Here is a 24,984-nt window from a genome sequence, read left to right on the forward strand (position 1 = left end):
GTCCCCACACATGCCCACACCTCCCAACACACACTAATCCCACAGCCCCCGCGCCCTGGGGCTGGCACTCGGGCCACGCCCGCCGCCCACACGTATCCGTGGCGCAGGCCACCGGGCGCAGATGATCGCCTGGAGGGGCACCCCTCGCCCCACCGCGCCCGCCGGGCGTCAATGCCTCCGCGGAGGCCCCTCCCTACCCCGCCCCAGGCGGCCAATAAGCGCCGAAGCCCGAACCAGCCCCAGCCGCCGATTGGCCCGCCTGTGTGCAGTGTCCCCCGCACGTGGGGCGGGGGCGGGGGTGAATGAAGTGGAAGCGATTCCTCCGCCCCCGGTAACAGCCCCCCCCGCCCCCCACGGTCCGACGCGGCCCGCCCCCTGGGCGCCCAGTCCAGCTCTTGCCCGCCCGCCGGCTGCGCGCTGCGCCGGACCCTGGAGTCCGACTCCCCCGGCCGGGACCCCGAGTCGCGGACCCACGATGGCCAAGCGCAGTTCGCTGTCCATCCGCATCGTGGAAGGGAAGAACCTGCCCGCCAAGGACATGTGAGCGCGGCCGGGGGTGGGAACCCCAACTTTCCGGGGAGGGGCGTTGCCCCTTATGCCTGACCTTTCCGGGGTCCACACGGCCCGCCCAGAAGTAGAGCAGAGGCGAGGGTGTGGCGAGCGGGTCCGCAGCGGGAGACTGGCCGGGAGATGGGGACAGTGAAGATTCGCCGAGCGGTCTTCAGGGGGCAGGGAAGGCCGTGGGTTGGGGAGGGAGCGGGGTCCGTACGGGCCTCAGTGAACCGGGAGCGAACGGCTCTAGAGGGGAAGGGGCTTTGATAGGACAGGAGCTGGGGCGACATCACGGGGGGGGGGGGGGGGCCGGTAGGGGAGGCATTTCGGTGGACTACCAAGGTCTCGGTCCACTGCCGGGGGTGTGGCCGGAGGGGATGAAAGTGCCCCCTAGAAATGAGTTTTCCTTAGTAGCTTCTGAACATTTAGTACCTGGGAGTGTGCACCTGAGATGCTCCTGGGCCCCAGGGGCTGTCCTGGGGCTCCCTGCTGTGCACTCGGGATGGGAGGTGCTGGCTTGGAGAGGTGACAGGTGGGCGGGAGGCCAGGACCCTTGCAGGATGGAGCGGCTGGGGAGTCGCTGTTGCTGGTGCCCTGTGCTTTACTTGGGCCATCACCTCTAATCCTCACAAGCCCCCGGCAAGGCAGTTCTCATCATAACATTTACAGACGAGGAAACGGGGCTCCGAGACAGGAAACGCTGGCTCCAAGCGCAGAGCAAGGTCTTGGGTCTGGGGCCCCGGACAGGCGCAGGCACCTAGGGCTTTTCCGGTCCCTGGCCAGGTCGGAGGAGATTTCAGGAGCCCCTTGTCCTATCTTTCTCAGTAGTTTGCAGAGTTGAGCTGCCCCATTTGATCCCTGGTCCTTGTATGCAGCCTTAGGCTGCTTCCTGTCCCCGGAGCCTCAGAGACACAAGCTGTGGAGAGCACAGAGACGTCTCTCAGATATAGCTGCGGAGAGCACAAAGCTCCGGGGCTCTGGAGGAGGGGGCGGAGGAAAGGGGGCCCCAATGCAGCATAGGGTCCAAAGTCTGCTGGGCTGGAGCCTCCCCACACCCAGGCTCTTCATCTGGCTCCTGGGTGCAGCCAGGTGGCAGGATGGGGAGGGGCGGGGGGGCAGCACAGGAGGAAGGGGCCAGGGCATCTCTCTGGCACGGACAGTGGCCCATAAGAGTTTCCCAGTACACTCAGCGCCAGGAGCAGTTCCAGTTCAAGGCCTCCTGGGCCTGATGAGGCCAGGCTCAGCAGTTGCCATGGCAATGGGTGAGGGAGGGTAGTGGGGGACCATCTCAAGGTGGGTTTCTGTTTTTCCGGGGAGGTGGGGTGGCAGCTGGGATTGTGGTTTCTGGGGTCAGACGGCAGATGTTCTCTGAGAAGGGTCTCAGCCTCCAGACCCAGCCACTAAGCACCCCCCACACTGGCGCCAGTAACTAGGTCAGCTTGGCCTCCTCTGGCTGGTGGCAGCTGGGAGGAGCAGCTGGGAGGAGTGGCCCCTCTGTCTGTTGCCTCCCTCCCCATCCCCGAAGCGCTTGCCTCGTGCCTGGCTCCAGGCTCTCACCAGCCCAGGGAGCCAAGGTGCCCGGTTTCCTGCACAGCCCTGCCTCTGCACAGCTGAGGGACTCTGGGCAAGGTGCCTTCATTCCCAGGGGTGGGGCCACCAAATCCTGTGGGTTCTGCCTTTGAAATCTTTTTCCTTGCCCCGCTTCCTGCCCTACTCACCTCCCCTCACCTCCTTTCCTCAGCCTTTCCTATAGTGGTTGGTGTACACCGTTCTAACCTGTCAACTATCTTTTAAACCCAGCTGTGACCCCCTCCCCCAGCCGCTCACCTTTGGGCTACTGCCCTTCACAGCCCTGCTTGTGCATGTATTTGGGGCCTTCTGCTTTCAAGCACTCCCCTTCAGAGTCCTCCAGAAAACTCCTGTTCACCCTTCAGGACACCTCTCAGCTTTCTCAAGGGCTTTTACTGGTGCCCTGGTGCAGGCTTCATCGTCCCTGTCCTGCACCCTTCAGGACTTCGGGTCATCTGGAGTTAGGGCAGAGCCCTTGCTAGCAATTGCTCTTTCCTGGGTTGTGTGTGTCACGTGACTGTGAGGATAGGAACCATGACTCATTTGACCTGACATTCTGGGTAGCCTGAGGGACACCTGGTCCCCAGTGGAGGGCAGTAAGAGGTGTTGAGGACCTTCTCATTAGCCCTATAATGTACCCAGTTTGAAGATGGGGAAACTGAGGCTCAGGATGTGGAAGTCGTTTGCCAAGGCCACGTCGGTAGGTAGAGAAGCCAAGATTCGAGGCCACTCTGCGGCTGACGGGCTGTGAGTCCCCGCAGGACGGACGTCGCAAGCTTGCTGTGGGCTCAGTGGGGAGAGCCTCACGAATGCCGTGCTCCAGGACGGCCGGCGCTTGGCAATCACAGGAAGCCTCCCTGAACGCTGGGGCAGGCGTGGTGGCGAGCCTACCTCACTGCGGGCCTCTCAGCCTCCGCCTGCCTCCTGAGCAGCCCCCTTCAGCCAGGGCTTACAGGTTTCTGAGGACGAGGAGCGCACCGCCTATCGTAGTGGCCATCTTCCCTGAGACAGTTCTGAGGAGGGAAGCCCTGCGGACAGAGCGGCTACCTGCCCCCTGCCACTTCACTCATGGGTGTTTAGTTCTCTTAAGGCTCCTCTCAGAGCCTGCCTGTTTCTGCCATGCTCCCCCCGCTGTCTCCCATCCTTGGGTGCCTGGGTCAGACAGACAGGAGCTGAGTCTCATGGTGACCAGTGACCCACTGGCTCCCACGCCCAGTGACCCTGGGGACAGGCCCGGGGCTATTTCAGGGTTTGCCCTGATCCTTCCTCTTCCACAGCCTGGAAACTGCCAAGGCCCTAAATATAGAGGCCCTGCAAGTAGCCAGGCTGGGCCAGAGCCGGCAAGTGGCTTGGGGAAGGAGAAGTCGTGGAGCCCAGGGGCCTCATCAGAGCAGAGGCCACTAGGCAGGGCACAGGTCCCAACGCGGTCCCTGCGCACAGGGTCTGTTCCTGCCTCTGGGTCTCTGCCCACCTCCGTGGCCCTGACTACAACTGCCCAAACCTCACTGTGCGTTCACGGTTCATCCATTGAGTGAGAGCTGAGCAGAGGGTAGTGCTGGGCTCGCAGGGGTACACAAGAGGTTCCCTGCCCCCAGGAAACCCCTGGGCAGAGAGGGGCCTGAGGTGGGGGGCAGCCACAGAGGTCTCAGCCCACACTGACCTGTCCCTGGCTTCTCCAAGCTTCTTGTTCAAACACTTGTGTAGCTCCTGGGCCCTGCTGCCCAGTCCAGCATTTGGGGAACACGGGGACCTGTTATGTAAGGCCTGGGGTCCCCTCGCCTTGGTGTGGCGGGATGCAACCTGGGGTGTTCCCCAGGGGCTGGGGGAGTGGGCTCTTAAATGCTGGGGGTGGGGGTTGCGGGTAGAGGAGCAAGGAGTCTAGGGCGGGGCTGACTTTGACTAAACACCTCCCATGGCCTGGCCCTCACCTGTGTCGGGGACCCTGGGCAACTACCGGGGAGCTGGGGGGAAGCTGAGTCTTGGCAGACATTTTCTGTTGGCGTCTGGGAGCCTTTGGAGACGTTTGTGTCGAGTGGTTTCCTCAAAAGAGGAGCCTCTTTTGAGAAGGGAAGCAGGGCTTGGAATTCCCCAGCCTCCAACACGAAAATACACTTCCTTTTCTTTTTAAAAATTATTGTTATTTTTAAAATCCTCACCTGAGGATTTGTTTTTATTGATTTTAGAGAGAGAGAGGAAGGGAGAGGGAGAGAGAGAGAAACATTGATGTGAGAGAGAAGCATCAGGCAGTTGCCTCATGTTCTGGCCCTGATCAGGGGATCCAACCCACCCCCCGGGTTATGTGCCCTGGCCGGGAACTGAACCAACGACCCTTCTGTGCACAGGGTGGCGCTCCAACCCACTGAGTCACACCAGCCAGGGCTACACTTCTGTTGTATGGATGCCAGGCCTGAAGGGCATTTCTGGAGACAGCCTTCACCCCCCTTCTCGCCCAGCACCAGCCCTGGACCTGGCTGGGGCTGCCCTCAACCCCATGAATCCCCGGCCAATGAGACAGGCGGGACTGGGCAGTCCCAGGTTTGCCTTCCTGGCCCTTTGTTCCCGGGTGGCTGGGAGCTTGAGGACAGATGGTTATATTTGTTCACTCGTTCCGCAAACACTCACAGGACCCTGTCTTATGGCAAGCCTTGTCCTGGGCCCTGGGGACACAGAATGGTCCCTACCCTCAGGTCACTCAGGTGGGGGAAGCAACTGATGGGACATCACAGCTTCCTGGGATGGAGGGAAACCTACTGAGGAGGGGCCGGCAGTGGGGTCACAGGGGAGACCTCACTCCCTGGCCCGGGACAGAGAGGGCTCTTAGAGGAGGGGCTGAGGCTGGGAGGATGGGAGGGCAGTCCAGGCAGGGGAACAACAAAAGCAAAGGCTCAGAGGAGAGACTACGGGACTGCCTGTGGTGTTGAGGGTAGGGGTGTCAGGGAGCTGGCTTGGGGCTGTTGTGACTTGTGACTGTTGAACCAACAACCCTTACCCTTCAGTGCACAGGACAGCACTGGCCTCTTGCTTCTGTCTTCCCTGAGGTGGGGCAGGGGTGGGGCGAGAGCCTTGGTACAGGTTCCTGCCTTCCCTAACCACCCCCAGCCCAGTACCCAGTGCCTCAGCCTTGACTGTAGTTTTCGCGGTCACTGAGGGCCCCTGGCAGAGGAATGGGAGCTGCCTGGGAGGCCCTGCCCTTGACCCCACTTGCAGCATCACCTGCCAGCCCCTCCACTCACCTGTTTGTCTTACAGCAACGGCAGCAGTGACCCCTACTGCATCGTGAAGGTGGACAATGAGCCCATCATCAGGTACCACCCCCAGCCCCAGACCCAGCCCATTTCAACACACATATCTCAGAGGGGTGTGGAATTGTGTGGAATCTCCTGGGCCCCCACCACACCCTGACACACCTACTAGGACAGTGGTTCTCAACCTTCTGGCCCTTTAAATACAGTTCCTCCTGTTGTGACCCAACCATAAAATTATTTTCGTTGCTACTTCATAACTGTCATGTTGCTACTGTTATGAATCGTCATGTAAATATCTGATATGCAGGATGGTCTTAGGCGACCCCTGTGAAAGGGTCGTTCGACGGCCAAAGGGGTCGCGACCCACAGGTTGAGAACCGCTGTACTAGGAGGTGGGAAAGATCCTCTTGCTAATTACTGACCTTGACACCAGCATCTGCTGCGGGCCAGGCGCTTGGCCAGAGGCCCCTCTCACCGATGGTTCTGTAGTCTTTACAGCCCCCAGGAGTGACACGATGATGATTTGTAACAAGACGGTCACTTATGGGAGTGCTGTCTCCACCATACTAAGTGAGGTTAGCCCATTTAATACTTACGATGAGCTACATCTGATATCATTAAACCCCATTTTATGGATAAAAAAAAACACCCCGAGACTCTGAGAGATTAAGTAACTTGCCTAAAATCTCACCCCAGAGCCTGAGCTCCTTCTCCCCTCCCTGGCCCTGGCTCTGACCTGGGGATCCCTCTCCCCTAGAGAGCCCCACAGCGGTTATTCCCCAGAAAAACTGCTCCCCTCCAGGCTGAGGGTCCCCAGTCTGCACCCAAAGGCCCAGTTCCCCTGGGCCTCCCTTTCTCCACGGGCTTCACGATTCTGGGCAGGACCTCTGCTGTCCAGTCCCCTCCCTCACCCAAGCCTCTGCCTCAAACTTCACGGCCAGAGCTGCTCTGCGGTTCCGTCCAGCGGAGTGCCCGAGGCTGACTGCTGGCCCAGGTGCCTGACTCACAGTTCGTCCCCCAGCGAGCAGGGCCCATTTTTTCCAGACTCTCTCCCAACCACAGACAGCAAGTGAAGAGAGGGCGTGATGGCCCCGATTGTCTCCGTGACAGACAGGGAAACTGAGTCCCAGAGTTCAGTAACCTCTCTGAGAAGCGGTTGGGTGAAGGTGGTTCCCTGAGCCTTAACCTGTGTCCTTGGCGGCTTCGGCTTCCCCCGTGCACATCCCCGCTGAGTCCCATGTGTTGAGGGCTCTGCTCCAGGGGGGTTTGGCCAGAGCTGGGTGAGGCCCTGGACCGTGGCTCCCAGACTCCCCAGGAGGCCGGTCTGGCTCCAGCGTCAGCTTGGCCATCACCCGGCCTCCAGCCAGCAAGTCCGTTCAGCATCAGGAGCCCGGGAGTCCTGCTGTGTGACCTGAGTGCTGCCAACTGTGCCCTCAGTTTCCCCAAATGTAAAGTGGCCTGACAGAGGCGGCCCTGTGGCCACCCCGGCAGAGAGGGAGGTCAGGAGGGAGTGACTGATGGTGGACAGGGGGCCTGGGATGTCATCAAACAGCAGGGCATTGTTTGTGGGAGTGGAAGGGGATGTGGGGAAGGTAGGCTCAGTCACCCAGCCCCACCTTCCTCCGCCTGGGGCCTGCAGGTGCTGGGCAGGTCTGAGGGTCCTCTCCTACAGGACAGCCACCGTGTGGAAAACCCTGTGCCCCTTCTGGGGTGAGGAGTATCAGGTGCACCTGCCGCCCACCTTCCATGCGGTGGCCTTCTATGTCATGGACGAGGATGCCCTCAGGTAACGTGAGCCCCGCTCTTCAGCTGGGGCCTGGACCCCACCACCTGCCCCTCCCTGGTCCGTCTCACTGCGGGGACTGCTGGTCACTCTGCATCCTCTATAGCCTGGAGGGCGGGGGGCCCAGAGGGGTCTCAAAGGGTGTGAGGGTGTGTGCTGTGTGGATTCACCGTGCTTGTGCCATGTCATATGTGTGCATGTGTGGGAATACAGGCATAGGTGCGCTATGCGAGTGTAAGGATGTGAGGTAGGAAATGGGCACCCAGAGAGCATCTTGGCATATACGTGGGCACACGGGTCGGTCCACGTGCAGAAATACATCATGTGCAGGAAGGTCATGGGTCCTACTCGGAGAGGCCCCTGAAGTGACCTCCCTGTTCCTCACAGGGGCCCTAAACTGGGTGGGAGGAGGGTCCCGGGCTCCCCGCAGAGCACTGCCCAGCTCTGGCTCCCTCTCCATCCTCCAGCCGGGACGATGTTATCGGGAAGGTCTGCCTTACCAAGGACACCCTGGCTGCTCACCCGAAAGGTAAGGTCCCCAGGAGGGAGCCCACAGCCCACTCCTGCTCCCGCCTCTGGCCTTCCCCCTCTCTCTCCTCACTGGTCTCCCCAGTCCCAGCCTTCCCCCGACTCAGAGACCCTTGCTCTAGGCTCCTTCAGGCCCGATGCTCAGGGACAGCCATGTCTACCCTCCCCAGAAGGGCCTGTACACCCACCTCTGTGCCCTGGGCCCCATTCTGCCTCCAGGTTGAACCGCATCCCCCAGAGCAAAAGGGCTGCCTTCTCTGGGCTGAGTCCCCATCTGCCCATGAGGGTTCAGACCAGAAGCTCTTAGATGCTTCGGCTTTGCCAGCCCGAGCCCCTGCAACTAACTCTCAGGGGCCGCCCAGGCACACACCTGCTCCTGTCTGTGTGGTTGGGGCCCGCATGTGGGGGCGCGGGCCGGGGGGGGGATCTGCTGACTCATGGAGCCTCTCGGCCCCTGCAGGCCAGAGGCCTCTCCTGCCGGAGGCCCCAGCCAGCCCCTCGGGGTTCAGTGGCCCCAACGATGGGATTCTCTGGTCGTTTCCCCATCTGGGCCCTCCTTCCAGCATCCCTGGGCAGGAGCCATTCTCCCCCTGTTTTAAGACGGGGAAACTGAGGACAGAGGGCAGTGCCATGATGACTTTGGGTCAGGGCCACCCTGACACAATAGTGAGGATCCAGGGGTCACAAGTCTGAGCCTCAGTTTCCCCATCTATCACTGGGGACAACAGCCCCTGCCTCACAGGAGCTTGAGAGGATTCCAAGAGGATTAAGGAGGGGGCAGGTGGTGCCTGGAGGGTGAAGGGCGTGGGATGGAAAGAGCCAGGACGCTGGCTCACCGGCAGCCTCACAGGTTTTAGTGGATGGGCCCACCTGACGGAGGTCGACCCTGATGAGGAGGTGCAGGGCGAGATCCACCTGCGGCTGGAGCTGGTGCCGGGGACCCGTGCCGGCCGGCTGCGCTGCTCCGTGCTGGAGGCCAGGTGAGATGTGGCGGGTGGGGCGCAGGGCGTGGGCCCCAAGAAGCTAGAGGAACCCACTGTGGATGCTCGGCCTCCTCTCCCCCATCCACCTCCCGGCCCCGGCCTCCTCCCATCTGAGCCTGCTCTCAGGCTGACGGGAGAGGTTCCCGGGATGACCCCACTCAGGAGGGCATGACTCTTAGGGGAAGAGGTGATGTTCTAATGGTGGAACTTCGGGCATCATAGACAGTTGTGGGGTGAGGGGGTACCCTGAACCATGATCATACAGCCCCAGTGCCAAGACGGGCCTTCCCCTGGATTTCACATCAATAGCAGGTGCTTGGTGTGGCGGTTGGCGGGTGTGGTGGCTGGCGGGTGTGTGTGTGAGGAGGTTGCTGAAAATCTCCAGTGGGAAGCGGGGGATTATGCTCCGAAGGGGAAGGTGAGCCTGAGTCCCCTGTGACAGGGAATCCCCACCCTGCGTATTTTTAGCTGCGGCCTGAGTGTGAGTCACTCCAGGAGAATCGCCTTCCTTTCTGGCTCCAGCCCACCTCCACCGGGGCCTTGCCTGCCTCTGGGCAGGAGGGCAGCCCTGGCCTATGGGAGCCCCCACTGCGGAGCTGTGGGCCTCTCTGGGAGGAAGACCTCTCTCTCCTGGAAATGAGAACTGTGGCTTCCCTGGCTTTATTTTCTGTCCTGGGCTGGAATGTGGAAGAGGCACAGCCAAAAGCGATGGTGATGGGCAGTCACAGTCCCGCCCCTCACGCTCAGTCATTCTCTCACACTTCCTTCTTCCTCAGCCTCACGGGCACCAGGCTCTCTGTGGCGCGCGTGTGTGTGTGCGCGCACACACACACACACACACACGCTCACACACACACACACACACACACACACTCACACACACGCACACTCACACGCTGCCCAGACTGCTGGGGACCTGGTGGCTGGGCCAGCCTGGCCTCCCCTCAGCAGGTCCCCCGATGGGGGAGTGGTCTGTCCGGGTCTCCTTTAGAGTGTGGGGGACTTGTCCCCCTTGTGCTCAGCTCAGGCCCTGCTGGACTTTGGGGGCAGCACAAGAGGCTGCCTTTGCCGCAGAGGCAGAAAGAACATTTTTCTCCTCTTTCTGGGCAGATTCTCAAGGCCAACCTCTGGAATTCCAGCGGATGATTCTGATGTAGAAAGAAAAGCAGGCACGGGTGGCCTCAAACTTCACTATGGAAAGGGCAGGAAATAATATTTACAGCAAAAGGAAGAGGGGTGGGCGTTGTTCTTCCACAAAGTTGCCATGCGGGGGTGCCTGGGCCAGGTTTGGCCTTTGGAAGGGACCATCTGTGGAGAGAGGACGATCGATTGAGCTGCTTACCAAGACCCGCTCATGTAGGGGTGTGTAGGGCAAGCCTTCTACAAGCTCAATACCTCAGCTACGGGGTTTGTCCTGTCTTTTTACTGGTGAGGAAACTGCAGCTCAGAGAGGCAGCGCCTGCTCAGGGCTGCCCTGGGAACAGAGGTGGGGGGACCACGGCCTGGCTGCTTCACTGCTGCCCCTGCCTCCTCCTCCGCCCCAGTAGGTGCAGCTGCCTAGTCAGGAGCTGTGGCTCCAACCGGGGGCGGGGGGGGGGGGCGCGGCGGGGGCGGGGTCCTGAGCCTGGTGTGGGGGCCCATGTGGTGATTGCTGTGGGAATTCGGGTCCAGAAAAGGGAGGGGGTGCTGCTCACAGTCACCCAGCTGGCCGGGGGCAGGGTGAGCTCAGGCCTTCCCAGCCTGGTGCTGTTACCCCACAGCCAGGGCAGCTGAGTGACAGTGGACGCTTCGCTCCCCCTCTCCCCAGGGACCTAGCCCCCAAGGACCGGAATGGTGCATCTGACCCCTTTGTCCGTGTGCGCTACAATGGCCGGACACAGGAGACCTCGGTGAGGAGGCCTGTGGGCTGGGGAGGGGCCAGGGAGGCTGAGGGCCCCACCCATGCCCCTCGCTGCCTCACCTGCTCACCGTCACCTGGGAGGTGAGGCTAGGGCTGCCCTCTTACAGAGGAGGTTCAGAAAAGCGGGGTGACCTCTCTGAGGACACATAACGGGTCCCGGCCTTTCTGGCACCAACCCCTGTGGCCTCAGCCGTGTTTCACTCCTGGCCAGGCCGGACCCAGACAAGCGGCAAAGCCAACAGCTGCCTCCAGTGCCGTCCTCACCTCCGGGAACCGCCAGGGGGTGGGCTCAGCCCTGCGGGGGAGGATGTGAAGACCTGGCTTTTCCATGCAATCTCGTACTTTTTTGTTGAGTGGCCTTGGACAAGTGCCTAATTCCAGGCCTCGGTTTCCCCACTTGAGAAATGGGTGGAGGCTTGGACAGGAAGTGTTTACCGCTGCTATTGCAGGGCCTCTGCCTGGACCCTGCTGCAAAAGGGTACCTGCAGGGAACCCAGGGGAGCTGTTTGGGGTGGCTCTGCCTTTGGCTGGTCTGGGGAGCCCATGGAGTCAGCCCCCTACTTTCTGGGCAGATTGTGAAGAAATCATGCTACCCACGCTGGAACGAGACATTCGAGTTTGAGTTGGAGGAGGGGGCCGCAGAGGCACTGTGCGTGGAGGCCTGGGACTGGGACCTTGTCAGCCGCAATGACTTCCTGGGCAAGGTGAGCACCCTGCCCCTCCAGGCTGTACCTGCCACCTTCAGCACCTGTCCTCCCAGCCACCCATCCCTCCAGCCTCCCAGAGAGGGCCCTCGGGGGACCTGGGACGCCCACAACCAGCAGCTACCTGTCCCCAACTCTCCCTGGTGCTCAGGGACCCTCCGAAAGTACAGTAGTTGGCGAGAGAGACTTGCCTGGCCCCAGTGTGGCCCCGCCCTATCTCTGCCCTGCCCCCAGGTTGTGGTCAACGTCCAGAGACTGTGGGCGGCCCAGCAGGAGGAGGGCTGGTTCCAGCTGCAGCCCGACCTGCCCAAGAGGCGGAGGGAAGAGTGAGTTTCTGGGACTTGGTGGCTGGGATGGGGGCCCTGGGTCTGGGGGCGGCTGAGCGTGGGCTCCTGCAGGCGGGCAGGTGGGCTGGTCCGGGGTAGGCGATGCAGCCCCAGGTTTCTTTCAGCTCGTACCCACCCCATCCTTCCCTCAGTCCTGGGCTCAGTCCTCTGAGCTCCGAGGCAGGACAGGTCTCCTGCTTTCTGCCGTCTGGAAGTTTCGGGAACAATCCCTCAGACCCTTTCCCTTTAAGAGTTTCTCTGCAGACCTCAGACTAGTGTTCAGGTCTTCAGAGCCTGAGTCAGTGTCCCTGCACCAGGGCTCTGACTTGCCCCAAAATTCTCTGGGAATAAGGTGGCCAGCTAAAACACAAGATGATACAAGACGTCCAGTTAGAACCAAGCTTCAGATAAGCAGTGAATAATTTTTTAGTGGAAGTATGTCCATGAACTATTTGAAACAAACTTATACTAATTTTTCAGATTGAACTGAGTGTCTTGTGTTTTTATTTTGCTAAATCTGGCAGCCCTATCTAGGGAGCCCCTGGGCTCCTTGCCCACCCCTCAACCCAGAAACGGAAGCTCAGCAGCGCCCCCCACCTTGGATGGTGCGGCCTCGTCTCTCTGCTGAAGGCCCCAGACCCCATCCTCACCCTCAACAGGGCAGGGCAGAGCGGACGGCTGTACCCAGCGCCCACGCAGCTCTGTCTTCCGCGCCGAGCAGCACCACTGTGAACGGTGCTGCGGGCAGTGGGGCCTCAGAGACGTGAAGCTCTGGTCGGCGCCCTCAGGGGGAGGGGAGCTTGGCGGTCAGATCTAAGTGGCGAGGTGCTCCCCTGCTGGAGCCTCAGGCCCCCGGCAGGTTGTTGTGCAGATTGGGGATTGGCTCCCGGTGTGAAGTGTGTACATGAAGGAGCTGTTCTCCTGGAGTTTACTGCGGAGCCCAACACGTCCTGTGGGTCAAGCCAGAGTCCACGGGGGTCTAGAGGTGGCAGGGAGCCAGGCCTTGGGGACAGATGGCGTTCCCATGAGCACAGAGGCAGGCAGGGCTTTCCAAACAGAGCAAACCACTTGGGCAGAGAATGGAAGGTGGGGCCGTGCGGGGAACAAAGGTGGAGGGGTCAGTAGAAAGACTGGGAGGCTGGCCCCAAGCAGGGAAGGTGGAGGCAGTGGGGCCCAGGGTCCCTGGTGGAGAGGTCACATGCTGCCCATTCCAGGGGCAACCTGGGCTCCTTGCAGCTGGAGGTGCGGCTGCGGGACGAGACGGTGCTGCCCTCTGGCTGCTACCAGCCCCTGGTGCAGCTGCTGTGCCGAGAGGTGAAGCTGGGCACCCAGGTGAGGGGGGCCTCCAGGGAAGGAGGGAGGGTCCAGGGATGGTAGGCCTGGCCTTCCTGTCCATCTAAACCCACTCTGAGGGGCAAGAGCCAGTTCTCAGGATGGTAAGGAACTAGCTGGTGTCCAGGGGCCCTTGCCATCTCTTGGGAAAACTCCCTCACCCTCCCTGTGTCCCTCTGAGGTCCTCAGAGCGAAGGGTTTGGGTTCCCTGGTGCACCCTGCAGCCCCGCCTCTCCTTGCTGCCTCCCGCAGGGCCCAGCACAGCTGATCCCACTCATCGAGGAGATGACCAGCACTGAGTGCCGCCAGGAAGTAGCCACCAACCTGCTCAAGCTCTTCCTGGGGCAGGGACTAGCCAAAGGCTTTCTGGACCTGCTCTTCCAGCTGGAGCTGAGTCGCACCAGTGAGGCCCGGTGGGAGTGGCCTGTCTGAGGGTGTTGTGGAGAGTGGAGCAGGGAGCCAAGGGCTCTAGAGATGCTGGGATGGGAGAAATCTCGGAGGTCCTCCTGTAGGAGGTAGATGGACTTGATTAGGAGGGAAAGGGTCCGGTTAGGAAGCAAGGGAAAAAGCAAAAGGCAGAGGTGAGGCAATGGGTTGAGACATGGCAAGGAGGCTCTCTACTGAAGGGCCCTCTTAGAAGCCCAGGGTCCTCTTCGCCAAAGCGTTGTTCCTCTCCCAGCCCTCTACCCCCTGGAATTTCTAATTATAGATGAGGCCAACACCCTGTTCCGGAGCAACTCTCTGGCCACAAAGTCCATGGAGTCTTTTCTGAAGGTGAGGTTGCGTGGTATCTTGTTTTTGTTTTATAGATGAGGAGACTAAGGTCAGAGAGGCCAAGAGACATAACTTAAATTCAAGGCTTCTGTTAGTGGCTCCTTCCTTCATTGATTCACTCATTCATTCTCATTCATTCATTCATTCATTCATTCATTCATTCATTCATTCATGTAGCAACAGTTTGAGCTGCATTCCTTATGTGCCTGGCCAGTCCTGAGTAGATACAACAGGCAGATGGTGCACAGGGTGGCTGGGAGGCCAGCAAGGGGGGGGGGGGGTGCTAGCCAGGAGACGGGACCAATGCTGCTCTCGGTGGCCCCCAGGTGGCTGGGATGCGGTATCTGCACAGCATCCTGGGCCCCATCATCGACAGGGTGTTTGAGGAGAAGAAGTACGTGGAGCTGGACCCCAGTAAAGTGGAGGTCAAGGATGTAGGGTGAGATGGGGAGGTTCTTGGGAGGGGGAGGAGGGGAGGGGGTTGGAGATGGAGGTCAGCTGTGTCTGCAAGTATATGTTTATGACTCTTTTTGCCTGGATCTACCTTTCGTCTACCTGCTCGCCCATGTGTTGTCTCTGTGTCCTTATCTCCGCTGATGGCCTTTTTGCGCCTGTATCTGGGAGTCCCTGCCTGTTACGTGTGCAGACGCGGACTGCGACCCTCTCTGACGGTCCGCATTCGGCCCACGCAGGTGCTCTGGGCTGCACCGCCCACAGACTGAGGCCGAGGTGCTGCAGCAGAGCGCAAAGACGCTGAGCGCCCACCTGGGGGCGCTGCTGAGTGCGCTCTGTCGCTCCGTTCGAGCTTGCCCGGCCGTGGTCCGCGCCACCTTCCGCCAGCTGTTCCTGCGCGTGCGGGAGCGCTTCCCCAGCGCCCAGCACGAGGTGCGCCCTCTGCAGGCAGGGCTGGGAGGGAGAAGAAGGCGGTAGGGAACGGGGAGCAGTGGGGCCCCAAGGCCCAGTGGAGAGGGGTGGCGGCGGTGGCGGTGGTGGAGTTAGTAGCCAAGGGCAGGAAGAGGGGCAGGGTCATGGGGAGAGACAGCACGGAAGGGAAAGGGGCTACCGGAGCTCAGGCTTGGGGGAGTCCAGCCCACGGCTCTTCCTCTTCCGCACCCCTCCAGAACGTGCCGTTCATCGCTGTCACCAGCTTCCTGTGCCTGCGCTTCGTCTCTCCCGCCATCATGGCACCCAAGCTCTTCCACCTGCGGGAGCGACACGCGGACGCCCGCACCAGCCGCACTCTGCTGCTGCTGGCCAAGGTGAGACTGCAGGCGGGACGCCCAGCTGGGTGCTGAGCGGGGTCCTCGCCCGGACTGCACTGTGTTCCCAACTGGCTCCAGGGAGTCCTTGTGCCTGGGCCACTGATCCTCTCACGTGGCACAGTTTACAGAGCTTTTCCACGGTCACCCAGTCTCATGGGTAAGGAAACAGGCCTGCGAGGGGAAGGAGGTTGCCCAGGGCCACTCAGCCTGTTGGTGGTGAATCCTGGGCCTTTCAACCCCATATCTGCTTACTCTCAGGCTATCTGTCCAGCCCTGGGCTGCGGCCGGCATACCCCGTGGGGCAGAGTCTGATATAAGACGTGCAAAGGAAGGGCAATAGGTTGGGCATAGGTAGTATCAACTGTCAGGCCCTAAATGTCTCAAACGTAGTGATCTGTTTACCCTTGATCCCCGGGGGGGTTGGGGTGGGCCTGTGAGCAGAGCCTATGCTGACTCTGCCTCATTTCTATTGTGGGAGTAGCACAGACTTGGGGTGTGGGTGTGGGGGGGTGTCAGTGGTTTGGCCCCTGACCCTGCTGTCATCTCCAGGCCATCCAGAATGTGGGCAACATGGACACGCCGGCTTCCAGGGCCAAGGAGGCTTGGATGGAGCCGCTGCAGCCCACTGTGCGCCAGGGCGTGGCCCAGCTGAAGGACTTCATCACCAAGCTGGTGGACATCGAGGAGAAGGAAGGTGAGCCCTTCTCGGAGGCCCCGCCCACAGTACCCTGTTTGCATCTGACCTGCCACCAGTCCTGTGGCCCCATCTCCCTCTGTGCCTCTGGCTGCAGCCACAGCCGCTAATCACGCTAATCACGGTTGCTCTGCCTGCCCCTGCCTGTGCCTCTGGAAGCTCCACCCGCAGCCTGCTGTTGTTGCTACCCACCCCACTGAGTCACTTTTTGCCCTACGCACCCGGCCTGGCAGAACTGGACCTGCAGAGGGCGCTAAGCCTGCAGATGCCGCCAGTGAAGGAGGGGCCACTCTTCATCCACAGGACCAAGGGAAAGGGCCCCCTCATGTCCTCCTCTTTCAAGAAGCTCTACTTCTCCCTCACCACGGAGGCCCTCAGCTTTGCCAAGACGCCTAGCTCTAAGGTGGGTGAGGAGAGAGGCAGGCAAGTGGGGCTCTGAGGGGTTGTATCACCCTGGAGCACCTGTCCGTTCCTCAGAGCCCATCCCAGGGTGCACTAGGATCAGAGAAGAAAGCCAGGCAGGACTAGCCTTCTGATGGCAGCTACAAAATCACCTAAGACCTAGGAGAGCCCAGCCGGTGTGGCATCAGCCCGTGAACCAAGAGGTCGCTGGTTCGAGTCCCAGTCAGAGCACAGGCCCTGGTGGTGGGCTTGATCCCCAGTAGGGGGCATGCAGGAGGCAGCCGATCAATGGCGGAGATGTTTCTGTCTCTCTATCCTTCTCCTTTCCCCTCTCTCTAAAATCAAAAACATATTGGGGGGTGGGGAGAGACACATGAGAAAGAAGCTCCTTGGTGAAGGGGAATGGGGCAGGTAGCTGATATGGTGTCCAGTTCTGGCTTCTTGGTCTGGTGCATCAGTGGGGTGGGAGGCTGAGAGGTGCATCAGTGGGAGAGCAGGGAAGCAGAGAGGGGCTAAGGGGAGTCCTGGGTTTCAGCCCTGTGTACCTAGGGGAAGTGTCTCAGCTTCTCGGGGCCTTGGTGTCTTGGCTGTAATTGGAGATAGTGGTCCCTCCTTAACAGGTTTCTAAGGATCAAATGAGATAATCTTTCTCCTGGCTCCGAGCAGGACCTAGACCAGTGGTCGGCAAACTGCGGCTTGGCAAACCGCGGCTCGCGAGCCACATGCGGCTCTTTAGCCCCATGAGTGTGGCTCTTCCACAAAATACCGACTTCTGCGCATGGGCCACGAAGTTTCAATCGCACTGTACGTGCGCGCCCACATGTGGTATTTTGTGGAAGAGCCACACTCAAGGGGCCAAAGAGCCGCATGTGGCTCGCGAGCCGCGGTTTGCCGACCGTGGACTTAGACCAATGGTACTGCTAAAGACACTGTGTCCCCTGGGCTGGCCTCCTTTGAGCACTTTTCTCCCAAGAAGGGCTTAGTGTACACTTTCTGGGTGGGCCTGTTGACCCCTGCTGGGCTGACCTGACCCCCAGTCAGCCAGGCTCTGGGGATGGCCAGCCAGGGGTGCCCAACCAGCCCTGAGCAGCCAGGGAATACTGAGGGGGTGAAGGAGCTCCCTGGGGTGACCCCTCAGCTTAGGCCTCCCACTTTCTAGATTTTTTACTCTGGGCAACTGCCCAGCCCTGCCCCCCCCCCCCCCTAAACATTTTCTGTAGCCTCAGCAAAGCCTGGCTACCCAGCAGGGCCCTCCCTCATCCTATTCTGGCCCCTTTCTGTTCTTGGAGATGCCTTTCTGTGGGCAAATCCTGTGTATCCCCCCTGTGCAGTGCCACCCTCCACTACCTCCTTCTGCCTCCTCTCTAGCAGGCCTGGGCACCACACCCCCTGGGCTGTCCTTTCTGTCCTTTCAGTGGCCCCAACCTGAGACGGCTCAGACATGTGCCCCCAGGGCTCCCCACGTCCTCCCGCTCCTCCAAGGGATGGCACTGCCCTCTCTGCTTGTCACTGAAGCCAGTGGGGGTGGTGGGCTTAGACGCAGGCTGGGAGTGTGGGCATTGCCCCAAGGACCATGGGGCTGGCCATGCGGGTGATGTGGGGCCTGGTGATTTCTGATGGGAGGGTATGCCAGAGGCAAGGAGAGCAGGGTCTGGGACTGGTAGCATAGATTCAGCTTGAGCCAATTGGAGTTGTCTCAGGGAGTGGATATTCTACACCCAGAGCTTTTCTCTGCCCCATTTGTATCTCATTAGATTCTGTGATGGTGGGAGGGGTGTTAGGAGGTGGAATGTGACTCTTAGAGCTTGGGAAAATAAAGGTGAGCTGGGAAATTAATAACTGCAAAGGCACGTGGCCTGGTCCATGGCAGGCATTACCTTTCAACCCCAGGGAATGCTGGGTGTCTAGAAACATTCCAAAATTCACACCTCTCCGGACTGCAGGGAGCCTCTGGGAGGCTGGGCACGTGGACCCCATCTGTCTGTGTTCTGTCCCGGCTGAGGACACTCACAGAGCAGGCTCCTGGAGAGAGAGGCACTCTGGGTCCCCCACACCAACCCCTGGTGCTGCAGAAGGGGAAACTGAGGCCCAAAGATAGGAACTGGAAGGCCTCAACTAAGACCCTGAGCCTCCCTCCCTGTCCCCTTCCCAGAAAAGTGCCCTGATCAAGCTAGCCAACATCCGGGCAGCAGAAAAGGTGGAGGAGAAGAGCTTTGGCAGCTCACACGTCATGCAGGTCATCTACACGGACGACACAGGCAGGCCTCAGACCGCCTATCTGCAATGCAAGGTGTGGCCATGGGGTTGGGGTGCCCTGGGGGAAGGGTGCTGTGGGTGGCCCCTGGGTGGGCTGGAATGAATGAATCTCCCAGCCACATCAGGCACAGCAAGGTATGTGAGATGTGATGTGAGTGCAGTGTGTGTCTCTCCGTGGGCCTGCCCAGGCACCCCCATGTAGGTCCGGTTGCACAGGGCACACATCTGTGGGAAACTGTACTTCCAAGTATCTGAGTTGGTGGGTGCCTCTGTGTTTCTGTGTATGTGCATATCGACACATAACAACCATGTCTATGCATGTGTGTGGCTCTGGGTGCATGCTCTCACATCCCCTTCTCTGTTCGTGTGTTTTCTGTTCATGGATTAACTCATCCATTCATCCTTATTGAGCACCTGCTAGGTTCCAGGCTCTGTTCTAGGCGGTGGGCATAGGGCAGCAGACAAAACAGAGCCCTTGCCCTAATGGACCTTACATTCCAGGGAAGAAGATAGGCTGATAAAGAGTAAATATTTACAATGGCAAGTGGCAAATAGTGCCTTGAAGGGAACCAGTGGAGACTAAGAGAGATAGGGAAGGGCCAAGGGGGTGCGGCAGGGAGGGGTGCTGCTTCATAAAGGGTGGTCAGGAGGGCCTCTGGTTGGCATTTGAGAAGGGACAGGTGAAGGAGGAGCCCTAGGGGAAGAACTCAAGCAGGAAGCTGGAGGGGCCTGGCTTTCCCCGGGAGTGACAGTCCTGCAGGTGTTAGGAGACCTGTCCCATAGGGCCCCGCCCACTATGGGTCCCTGTTGGGTCAGAGTGCAGAGCCTCAGGGGAAAAGTGGTGGCAACAGGGCCACCGCATATGGTTGTCAGGTTGTGGACTGCCCAAGTGCACGGCCATGGGGGCCAGTGGCAGCCGAACTCCAGCCCATGCTCTTCATCAAGCCAGGCGCCCGGGCGTGGGCTGGGCCCCTGGGAGAGGGCAGTCTTTCCTCACTCACTCCAGGCTGCTGAGTGTGCTAGCGGGAGCATGCTGTCCTGAGTGGCACAGCAGCTCCAGCGGGGAGGGCTGCCCGGAGGGGGCGACCTCTGATCAGCCCCCTGCCCCCCACTTCCGGTCCCTGCAGTGTGTGAACGAGCTGAACCAGTGGCTGTCTGCGCTGCGGAAGGTGAGCATCAACAACACCGGCCTGCTGGGCTCCTACCACCCTGGCGTCTTCCGCGGGGACAAGTGGAGCTGCTGCCACCAGAAGGACAAGACAGGTGGGAGTGGAGGCCGGGGCCCTGCGGGGCTGCATCTCTCCACAGCGGGCAGCCCGGCCCTGGAGCTGGTGGTGGGGACCCTGGGCCTTGGGCACGAGAGGGATGGCACCGAGGAGCTTCTACTAGAATTGTCTGTGATGACGGAAATGGTGTGTATCTGCCTCAAGCACAAGGGGCTATTGAGCACTTGAACTGTGGTCAGTGCAGCCAACGAACTGAATTTTAAGTACTTTTAAATTTTCTTTAATTTTAATTAAATGTGAACAGCTTTACTTTAGCGTGGCTAGAGGCCGTTGGAACCTGACCCACCTGCACAAGCCCAGTCCTGGACTTGAGGTTGCGCAGGGGGTGGAAACTGGCAGCTCTTTGCAAGGGTGTCTCTTGCTGGTTGGCCTCGCCTGCAGCCTCTGACTGTACCCATCCCGGTGATAACCCTGGTCGGCGGTGAAGCGGGGCTCCCCAGGGCACTATGAGGCAGAGCCCGGAAGCCCCATTTTATGGAGGAGGAAACCGAGGCGTAGCGAGGGCAGATGCCTCTGCCAAGGTGGCTAGGCCAGCAAGTGGCCGGGCAGCTCATCCCAAGGCACACCCCCTGCTGGTTCCCTCACCATATCACCTCCCAGGATGCTCTCTGCTTGCTTCCCGGCAGGCACTTCTAGAAAGTGGTCCGGCTCCCTAAGTGGCATCCTGGGCAACTCCCACGCTCTGCAGTCAGGTCCCCATGGCTCAGGAGTGAACCGGAGAGAGGAGCTACTGCCCTGGGAGTGTGGGGAGCCCTGGGTAGGCCCTGGGCCAGACTTTCCAGACGGTGCTCCCAGCCCGGCCTGCCCTGGGGCCCCCTGAGTCCATCCCTGTCCCTCTCTAGGCCTAGTTTTCCCATCTGAACTGCCAGGAAGTTGGACAGGACACTCACAATGCCGGCCTGAAACTCTGCCTTCTCTCCGCCCCCAGATCTGGGCTGTGATAGGACCCGGTCACGGGTGACCCTGCAGGAATGGAATGACCCTCTCGACCATGACCTGGAGGCCCAACTCATCTACCGGCACCTGCTGGGCATGGAGGCTGCACTGCGGTGAGGACGCCTGTGCAGGGGCAGTGAGCCCCAGATGCGAGAGCTCGTGCCACCCCGAAATGTGCCGGGGCGGGGGCAGAGCTGGGGTTCAGGCTTAGGACTGCTCCACGGTGGCAGTTACCTCCCTTCTAATCATGCCCAGCACCTTTTGGCTTTGGCAGCCACACCTGGGGAGGGGCCCTACAGCATGAGGCCAGCTCACGTTAGGGTGAGGCGCCAAGGGCAGGTCGACCAGACTCCCCATCTGTCCAGCCTTCCCGTGGTGCCCTCAGAGCACAGCATTGTCCTCGGCCAGCTCCCCGAGTTCCGTGGCCATCTCGGTTAATTCAGTGGTTCTCCACCCTGGCTCCAGTGGAGAAAAAACAGGATGCTTTTCAAAAACAACTTGAAAACAGGATGCCCTGGCCCTACGCCATGACTCAGAATCTCTGGGGGTCCGGCACGGAGGTGTTTTAAAGAGGTGCAGTGCTTCCTGGTGTCACTGCTTCCCTGGGCAGGTCTGCCCCCTGCACTCCCACACCTGGGCCTGGAGGGGGTGGCTGTCCATGTTCCTCCTCTATCTTCCAGGATTTACCTCTTCAAAGTCCTTCAGAGCCCATGCTGGCAGGCTAGCCCCACTCAATTCCCTGTGAAATGCAGTCCCCAGTGGCCTCCAGGTCACTCGGCAGCCACCTCCCTTCTGACCCGGCTTTCTCTCCTCCCCTGATCTGGCCCCCTTGCTCCCCGACTTCATCCTCCACCCAGAGGACGCAGCCACCACCCTGTCGCTCTGTTTCTGAGCTCCACACTCCAGAGACCTAACGCTTTCACCCACCTGGACCCTCACTCCTGTGACTATACCCTACAACCTCTCATCCTTCCTCCTCCTCCTCCTCCTCCCCCTCCCCCTCCCCCCCCCCTCCTCCTCCTCCTCCTCCTCCTCCTCCTCCTCCTCTTCCTCTTCCTCTTCCTCGTCCTCCTCATCATCATCGTTGTGGTCTAGGCTCCACTTGAATTTCACTTTATGTCTAAACATTTAACATTCACAACCACTGAACCAAGCCACCTTGGGTTCAGGTGGGTCCCACCGTAGGGCCAGCGCCCATGGTTCTAACCACCACCCTCTGCCGTAGGGGCCTCTCCACCTGTGGGACCACTCAGCCACCCCTCTTCTCATTCCAACTCACTTTCTCTGGCGTCCTTCCGCCCACCAGGACCTCAGACCCACTGACCCAGCCACCTGCTGTATTAGTTTCCTGTGGCTGCTATAACAAATTACCACACACTTGGTGGCTTAAAACAACTCAGATTTAGTCGCTTATAGTTCTAGAGATCAGAAGGCAGAAATCAGTCTCAATGGGCTAAAGGTCAAAGGGGCCCTGGCCCCTTCCTCCGTCATCAAAGTGCATCATTCTAGTCTCTGCTTCCATCATTACATCACCACCTTGCCCTTTGACCTTCTTGCCTCCCTCTGATTACAGTGGGCCCACTTTCCTCACTTCCCCTCACTGCCCCCAGCCCCACACCCAGCCCTTCAGCAAGTCCCGCCCCTTGGCTTCACTTTCAAAATAAGCCCAGATCCGCCCCTTCTTGAGTCTACATGTGACTCTCCCTGTCCGAGCTTCGCACATCTTCCATTGTAGGGATGACGTAGAGCCTCCTCACTGGCCATTCTGCCTTTGCTCCTGCCTTGCTAGGATCCCTTCTCCACACGGCTCCCAGAGTGATCCTCTCAAACGTAAAACAGATCACACCACTCCCCTGCTTACAACCCCACTGGCTTTCCACATCCTGACAATCCAGTCCTGGTCCTGGCTGCAGTGCCCCAGTGCCCTGCTGACCTGCTTCTGAGCCTCATCCACCATCAGGCCCTCTGTGCTAAGCTTGCTGACGCTGTCCTTGCCATCTTGCTGTCTCTGGGCCTCTGCACTTGCTGTGTCCTTTGCCTGAAGGCTCTTCCCCAGGTATTCACGTGGCTTATTCCAGTGATGGCGAACCTATGACACGCGTGTCAGAGGTGACACGCGAACTCATTTTTTCGGTTGATTTTTCTTTGTTAAATGGCATTTAAATATATAAAATAAATATCAAAAATATAAATCTTTGTTTTACTATGGTTGCAAATATCAAAAAATTTCTATATGTGACATGGCACCAGAGTTAAGTTAGGGTTTTTCAAAATGCTGACACGCCGAGCTCAAAAGGTTTTCCATCACTGGCTTATTCCCTCACCTGATCCAGGCCTCTGCTCAAAGGCCAGCTGTCGGAGATGCCTTCCCTGACCACTGTGACTCTAGAGCAGTGGTTCTCAACCTTCCTAATGCCGCGACCCTTTAATACAGTTCCTCATGTTGTGGTGACCCCCAACCATAAAATTATTTTCGTTGCTACTTCATAACTGTAATGTTGCTACTGTTATGAATCGTCATGTAAATATCTGATATGCAGGATGTATTTTCATTGTTACAAATTGAACATCATTAAAGCATAGTGATTCATCACAAAAACAATATGTAATTATATATGTGTTTTCCGATGGTCTTAGGCGACCCCTGTGAAAGGGTCGTTCGACCCCTAAAGGGGTCGCGACCCACAGGTTGAGAACCGCTGACCTAGAACCTTATGAAGCTCATGCGTATGTGGTGTTTACTCGTGTCTTGCCTGTCTCGGTTACACTGAGCTTGCTGAGGGCAGGCCTGTGGCATTCGCTGCTCTAATGCCAGTACTGAGAACAGTGCCTTTCACGTTTCAGCCCCGCCGTAAATCTGAGTAAGAACATGAGAGGAGGAGCGAGGGAGTGACGGTTGAGCCGGTCTGTGAGGCTTGCGGGATCTCGTAGAGAGGGAAGCAGGGAAGCGCATTCTGGGCAGTGGGGGCCACGTGGGACAAGGCCAAGGAGACTGCCCCGAGAGCAGCAGGAGCGCAGGTGTCTGCGGAGGAGGCAGAGCCTGTTAGACCTTGGCCGAGGGAAACATCTCTCCCAAAATAGACCGCGGAGACCGTCGTAGGGCCGAGCCAGGGGTTCCCAAATGAGGAACGTCCAAGTAGGGGGTCCAGGCGGCCGCTCGCCCTCCCTCCACGTAGGTGCACAGAGGACCGGACCTGACCGGACTGGGGACAGCCGGTTCGGAACGTGCTTACGATGTCACTGTCTCCGTGCCAGTTAGCTCGTTCCGTGGCCAGTTAATACTGCAGGAATTTCAGGCCCCAGCGGGCCCTTTCCCCAGGGGCCCTCCAAAACAGGAGCGCGTGGTCGAACTTGGTTTCCCAGGTGCCTTCTGCCGAGGCGCAGTGGGGAGGGTGGGGAGAACCAGGGGAGGAGGCTGGAAGAGGGAAGGCAGGAGGTGACCAGGGGCCAAGACCTGGGCCCAGGTTTCTTCCCCAGAGATTGAAAGAGTCAGCCCCAGCGGCTCAGAGGCCCACCCTGGGCCACCCAGCCTTCCCAGCAAGGGCAACAAGAGCCCTCTCTGTCCTCCCGCAGGGAGAAGCACCAGGGGCTGAGTGCGGGCGCAGGGGCCGGCTCCCCGCTCACAGGCCCGGGCGAAGGTAGGTCCTTTCCATCTGGACTCTCTCGGCGGTTTGAGCCCCGCTCAGGATGCTGTAGGTGGGGCTCCTGCGGTCCCTTCCTCTGACCTTTGGGACAAGCCCTGGGAGGCGAGGCCCAGCCTGCTCTGCCCTCAAACTGCACCTGCCTTCAGCACCAGAAGACCCGCTGGCCCAGCTGCTGCAGGTGCTGCAGGACCTCCGGGAGGCGCACAGCTGCAGCCCCGCCAGCTCCCCGGCCTCCGAGAACAACTGCCTCCTGGAGCTGCAGACGTGAGGCCTGGCCTGCACTCCTCACCCAGCCCCCTGCCGGCGCCTGGACACCCCTGGTGCACTCTCAGCCCTTTACCCCAGTCCCTCTCCTTGGGGTGCAGGGCCTAGGTCTCTCCTGGGCTGGTGAGTTTGGTAGCCAGGGACCAGGGGATCCAGGAGTCCAAAGCTCACGGCTTTGGCCCATCATCACCCACATGAAGTCTCTAGGGGAACCGGGGGCTCCTGCTCCTCTGAGAGGCCTGGGTGCTCCCTGCAGTCCCTGCAGCTCTCACCGCCGCTAGCCCAGACTCTCCAAGGACCTTCCACTCCTGCCCAGGGCAGACCCAGCCAGAAACCACTCCTAAGATGGTCCACACCCAAGGGGACTGGCACTTCCTTACGCAGAGATGTGGGCGGGAACACGGAGCCCAGGAGAGCAGGCCTTGACCTCAACACCCACTTGGCTCTTGCCCACCACTGCACCTGCTCTCGCACAGCCGCTGGCCGCGCCCCCGGGAGAGCGTCGCAGTGCTCTGTCGCCAACAATAAACCTGCTGTGACTGTG

At 59.8% G+C, this 24,984-nt stretch overlaps 1 protein-coding gene across 3 annotated transcripts; it reads left to right on the forward strand.

The window, feature by feature from the left end:
* Window positions 1-369: 369 nt before the first annotated feature.
* Window positions 370-24,984, forward strand: RASA4B (RAS p21 protein activator 4B). Of its 3 annotated transcripts, none has more exons than XM_059693530.1 (21): window positions 370-540; window positions 5,370-5,426; window positions 7,039-7,152; window positions 7,617-7,678; window positions 8,528-8,657; window positions 10,468-10,549; window positions 11,133-11,264; window positions 11,499-11,590; window positions 12,805-12,922; window positions 13,175-13,325; window positions 13,632-13,696; window positions 14,023-14,135; window positions 14,389-14,581; window positions 14,818-14,955; window positions 15,508-15,652; window positions 15,886-16,055; window positions 18,207-18,344; window positions 19,438-19,573; window positions 20,525-20,645; window positions 24,106-24,170; window positions 24,323-24,984. In XM_059693530.1, the coding sequence occupies exons 1-21, from the start codon at window positions 476-478 to the stop codon at window positions 24,442-24,444; spliced, it is 2,409 nt and encodes an 802-aa protein (XP_059549513.1). In that variant the 5' UTR covers window positions 370-475; the 3' UTR covers window positions 24,445-24,984. The 3 variants fall into 3 exon arrangements, with proteins under 3 accessions (XP_059549513.1, XP_059549511.1, XP_059549512.1); XM_059693528.1 differs by having other exon boundaries at window positions 400-540; window positions 7,044-7,152; XM_059693529.1 differs by lacking the exons at window positions 370-540; window positions 5,370-5,426 and adding an exon at window positions 6,430-6,814.

Source organism: Myotis daubentonii, chromosome 4 (genome assembly GCF_963259705.1).
Source record: "Myotis daubentonii chromosome 4, mMyoDau2.1, whole genome shotgun sequence".
NCBI lineage: Eukaryota > Metazoa > Chordata > Mammalia > Chiroptera > Vespertilionidae > Myotis > Myotis daubentonii.

Bases quoted from the DNA above. Each gene is read 5' to 3' on its own strand.
- RASA4B (XM_059693530.1), top strand. From the start codon at position 476: ATGGCCAAGCGCAGTTCGCTGTCCATCCGCATCGTGGAAGGGAAGAAC. The intron at 12,923-13,174 runs GTGAGGGGGGCC...TGCCTCCCGCAG, and splicing joins AGGTGAAGCTGGGCACCCAG to GGCCCAGCACAGCTGATCCC. The intron at 13,697-14,022 runs GTGAGGTTGCGT...GGTGGCCCCCAG, and splicing joins CCATGGAGTCTTTTCTGAAG to GTGGCTGGGATGCGGTATCT.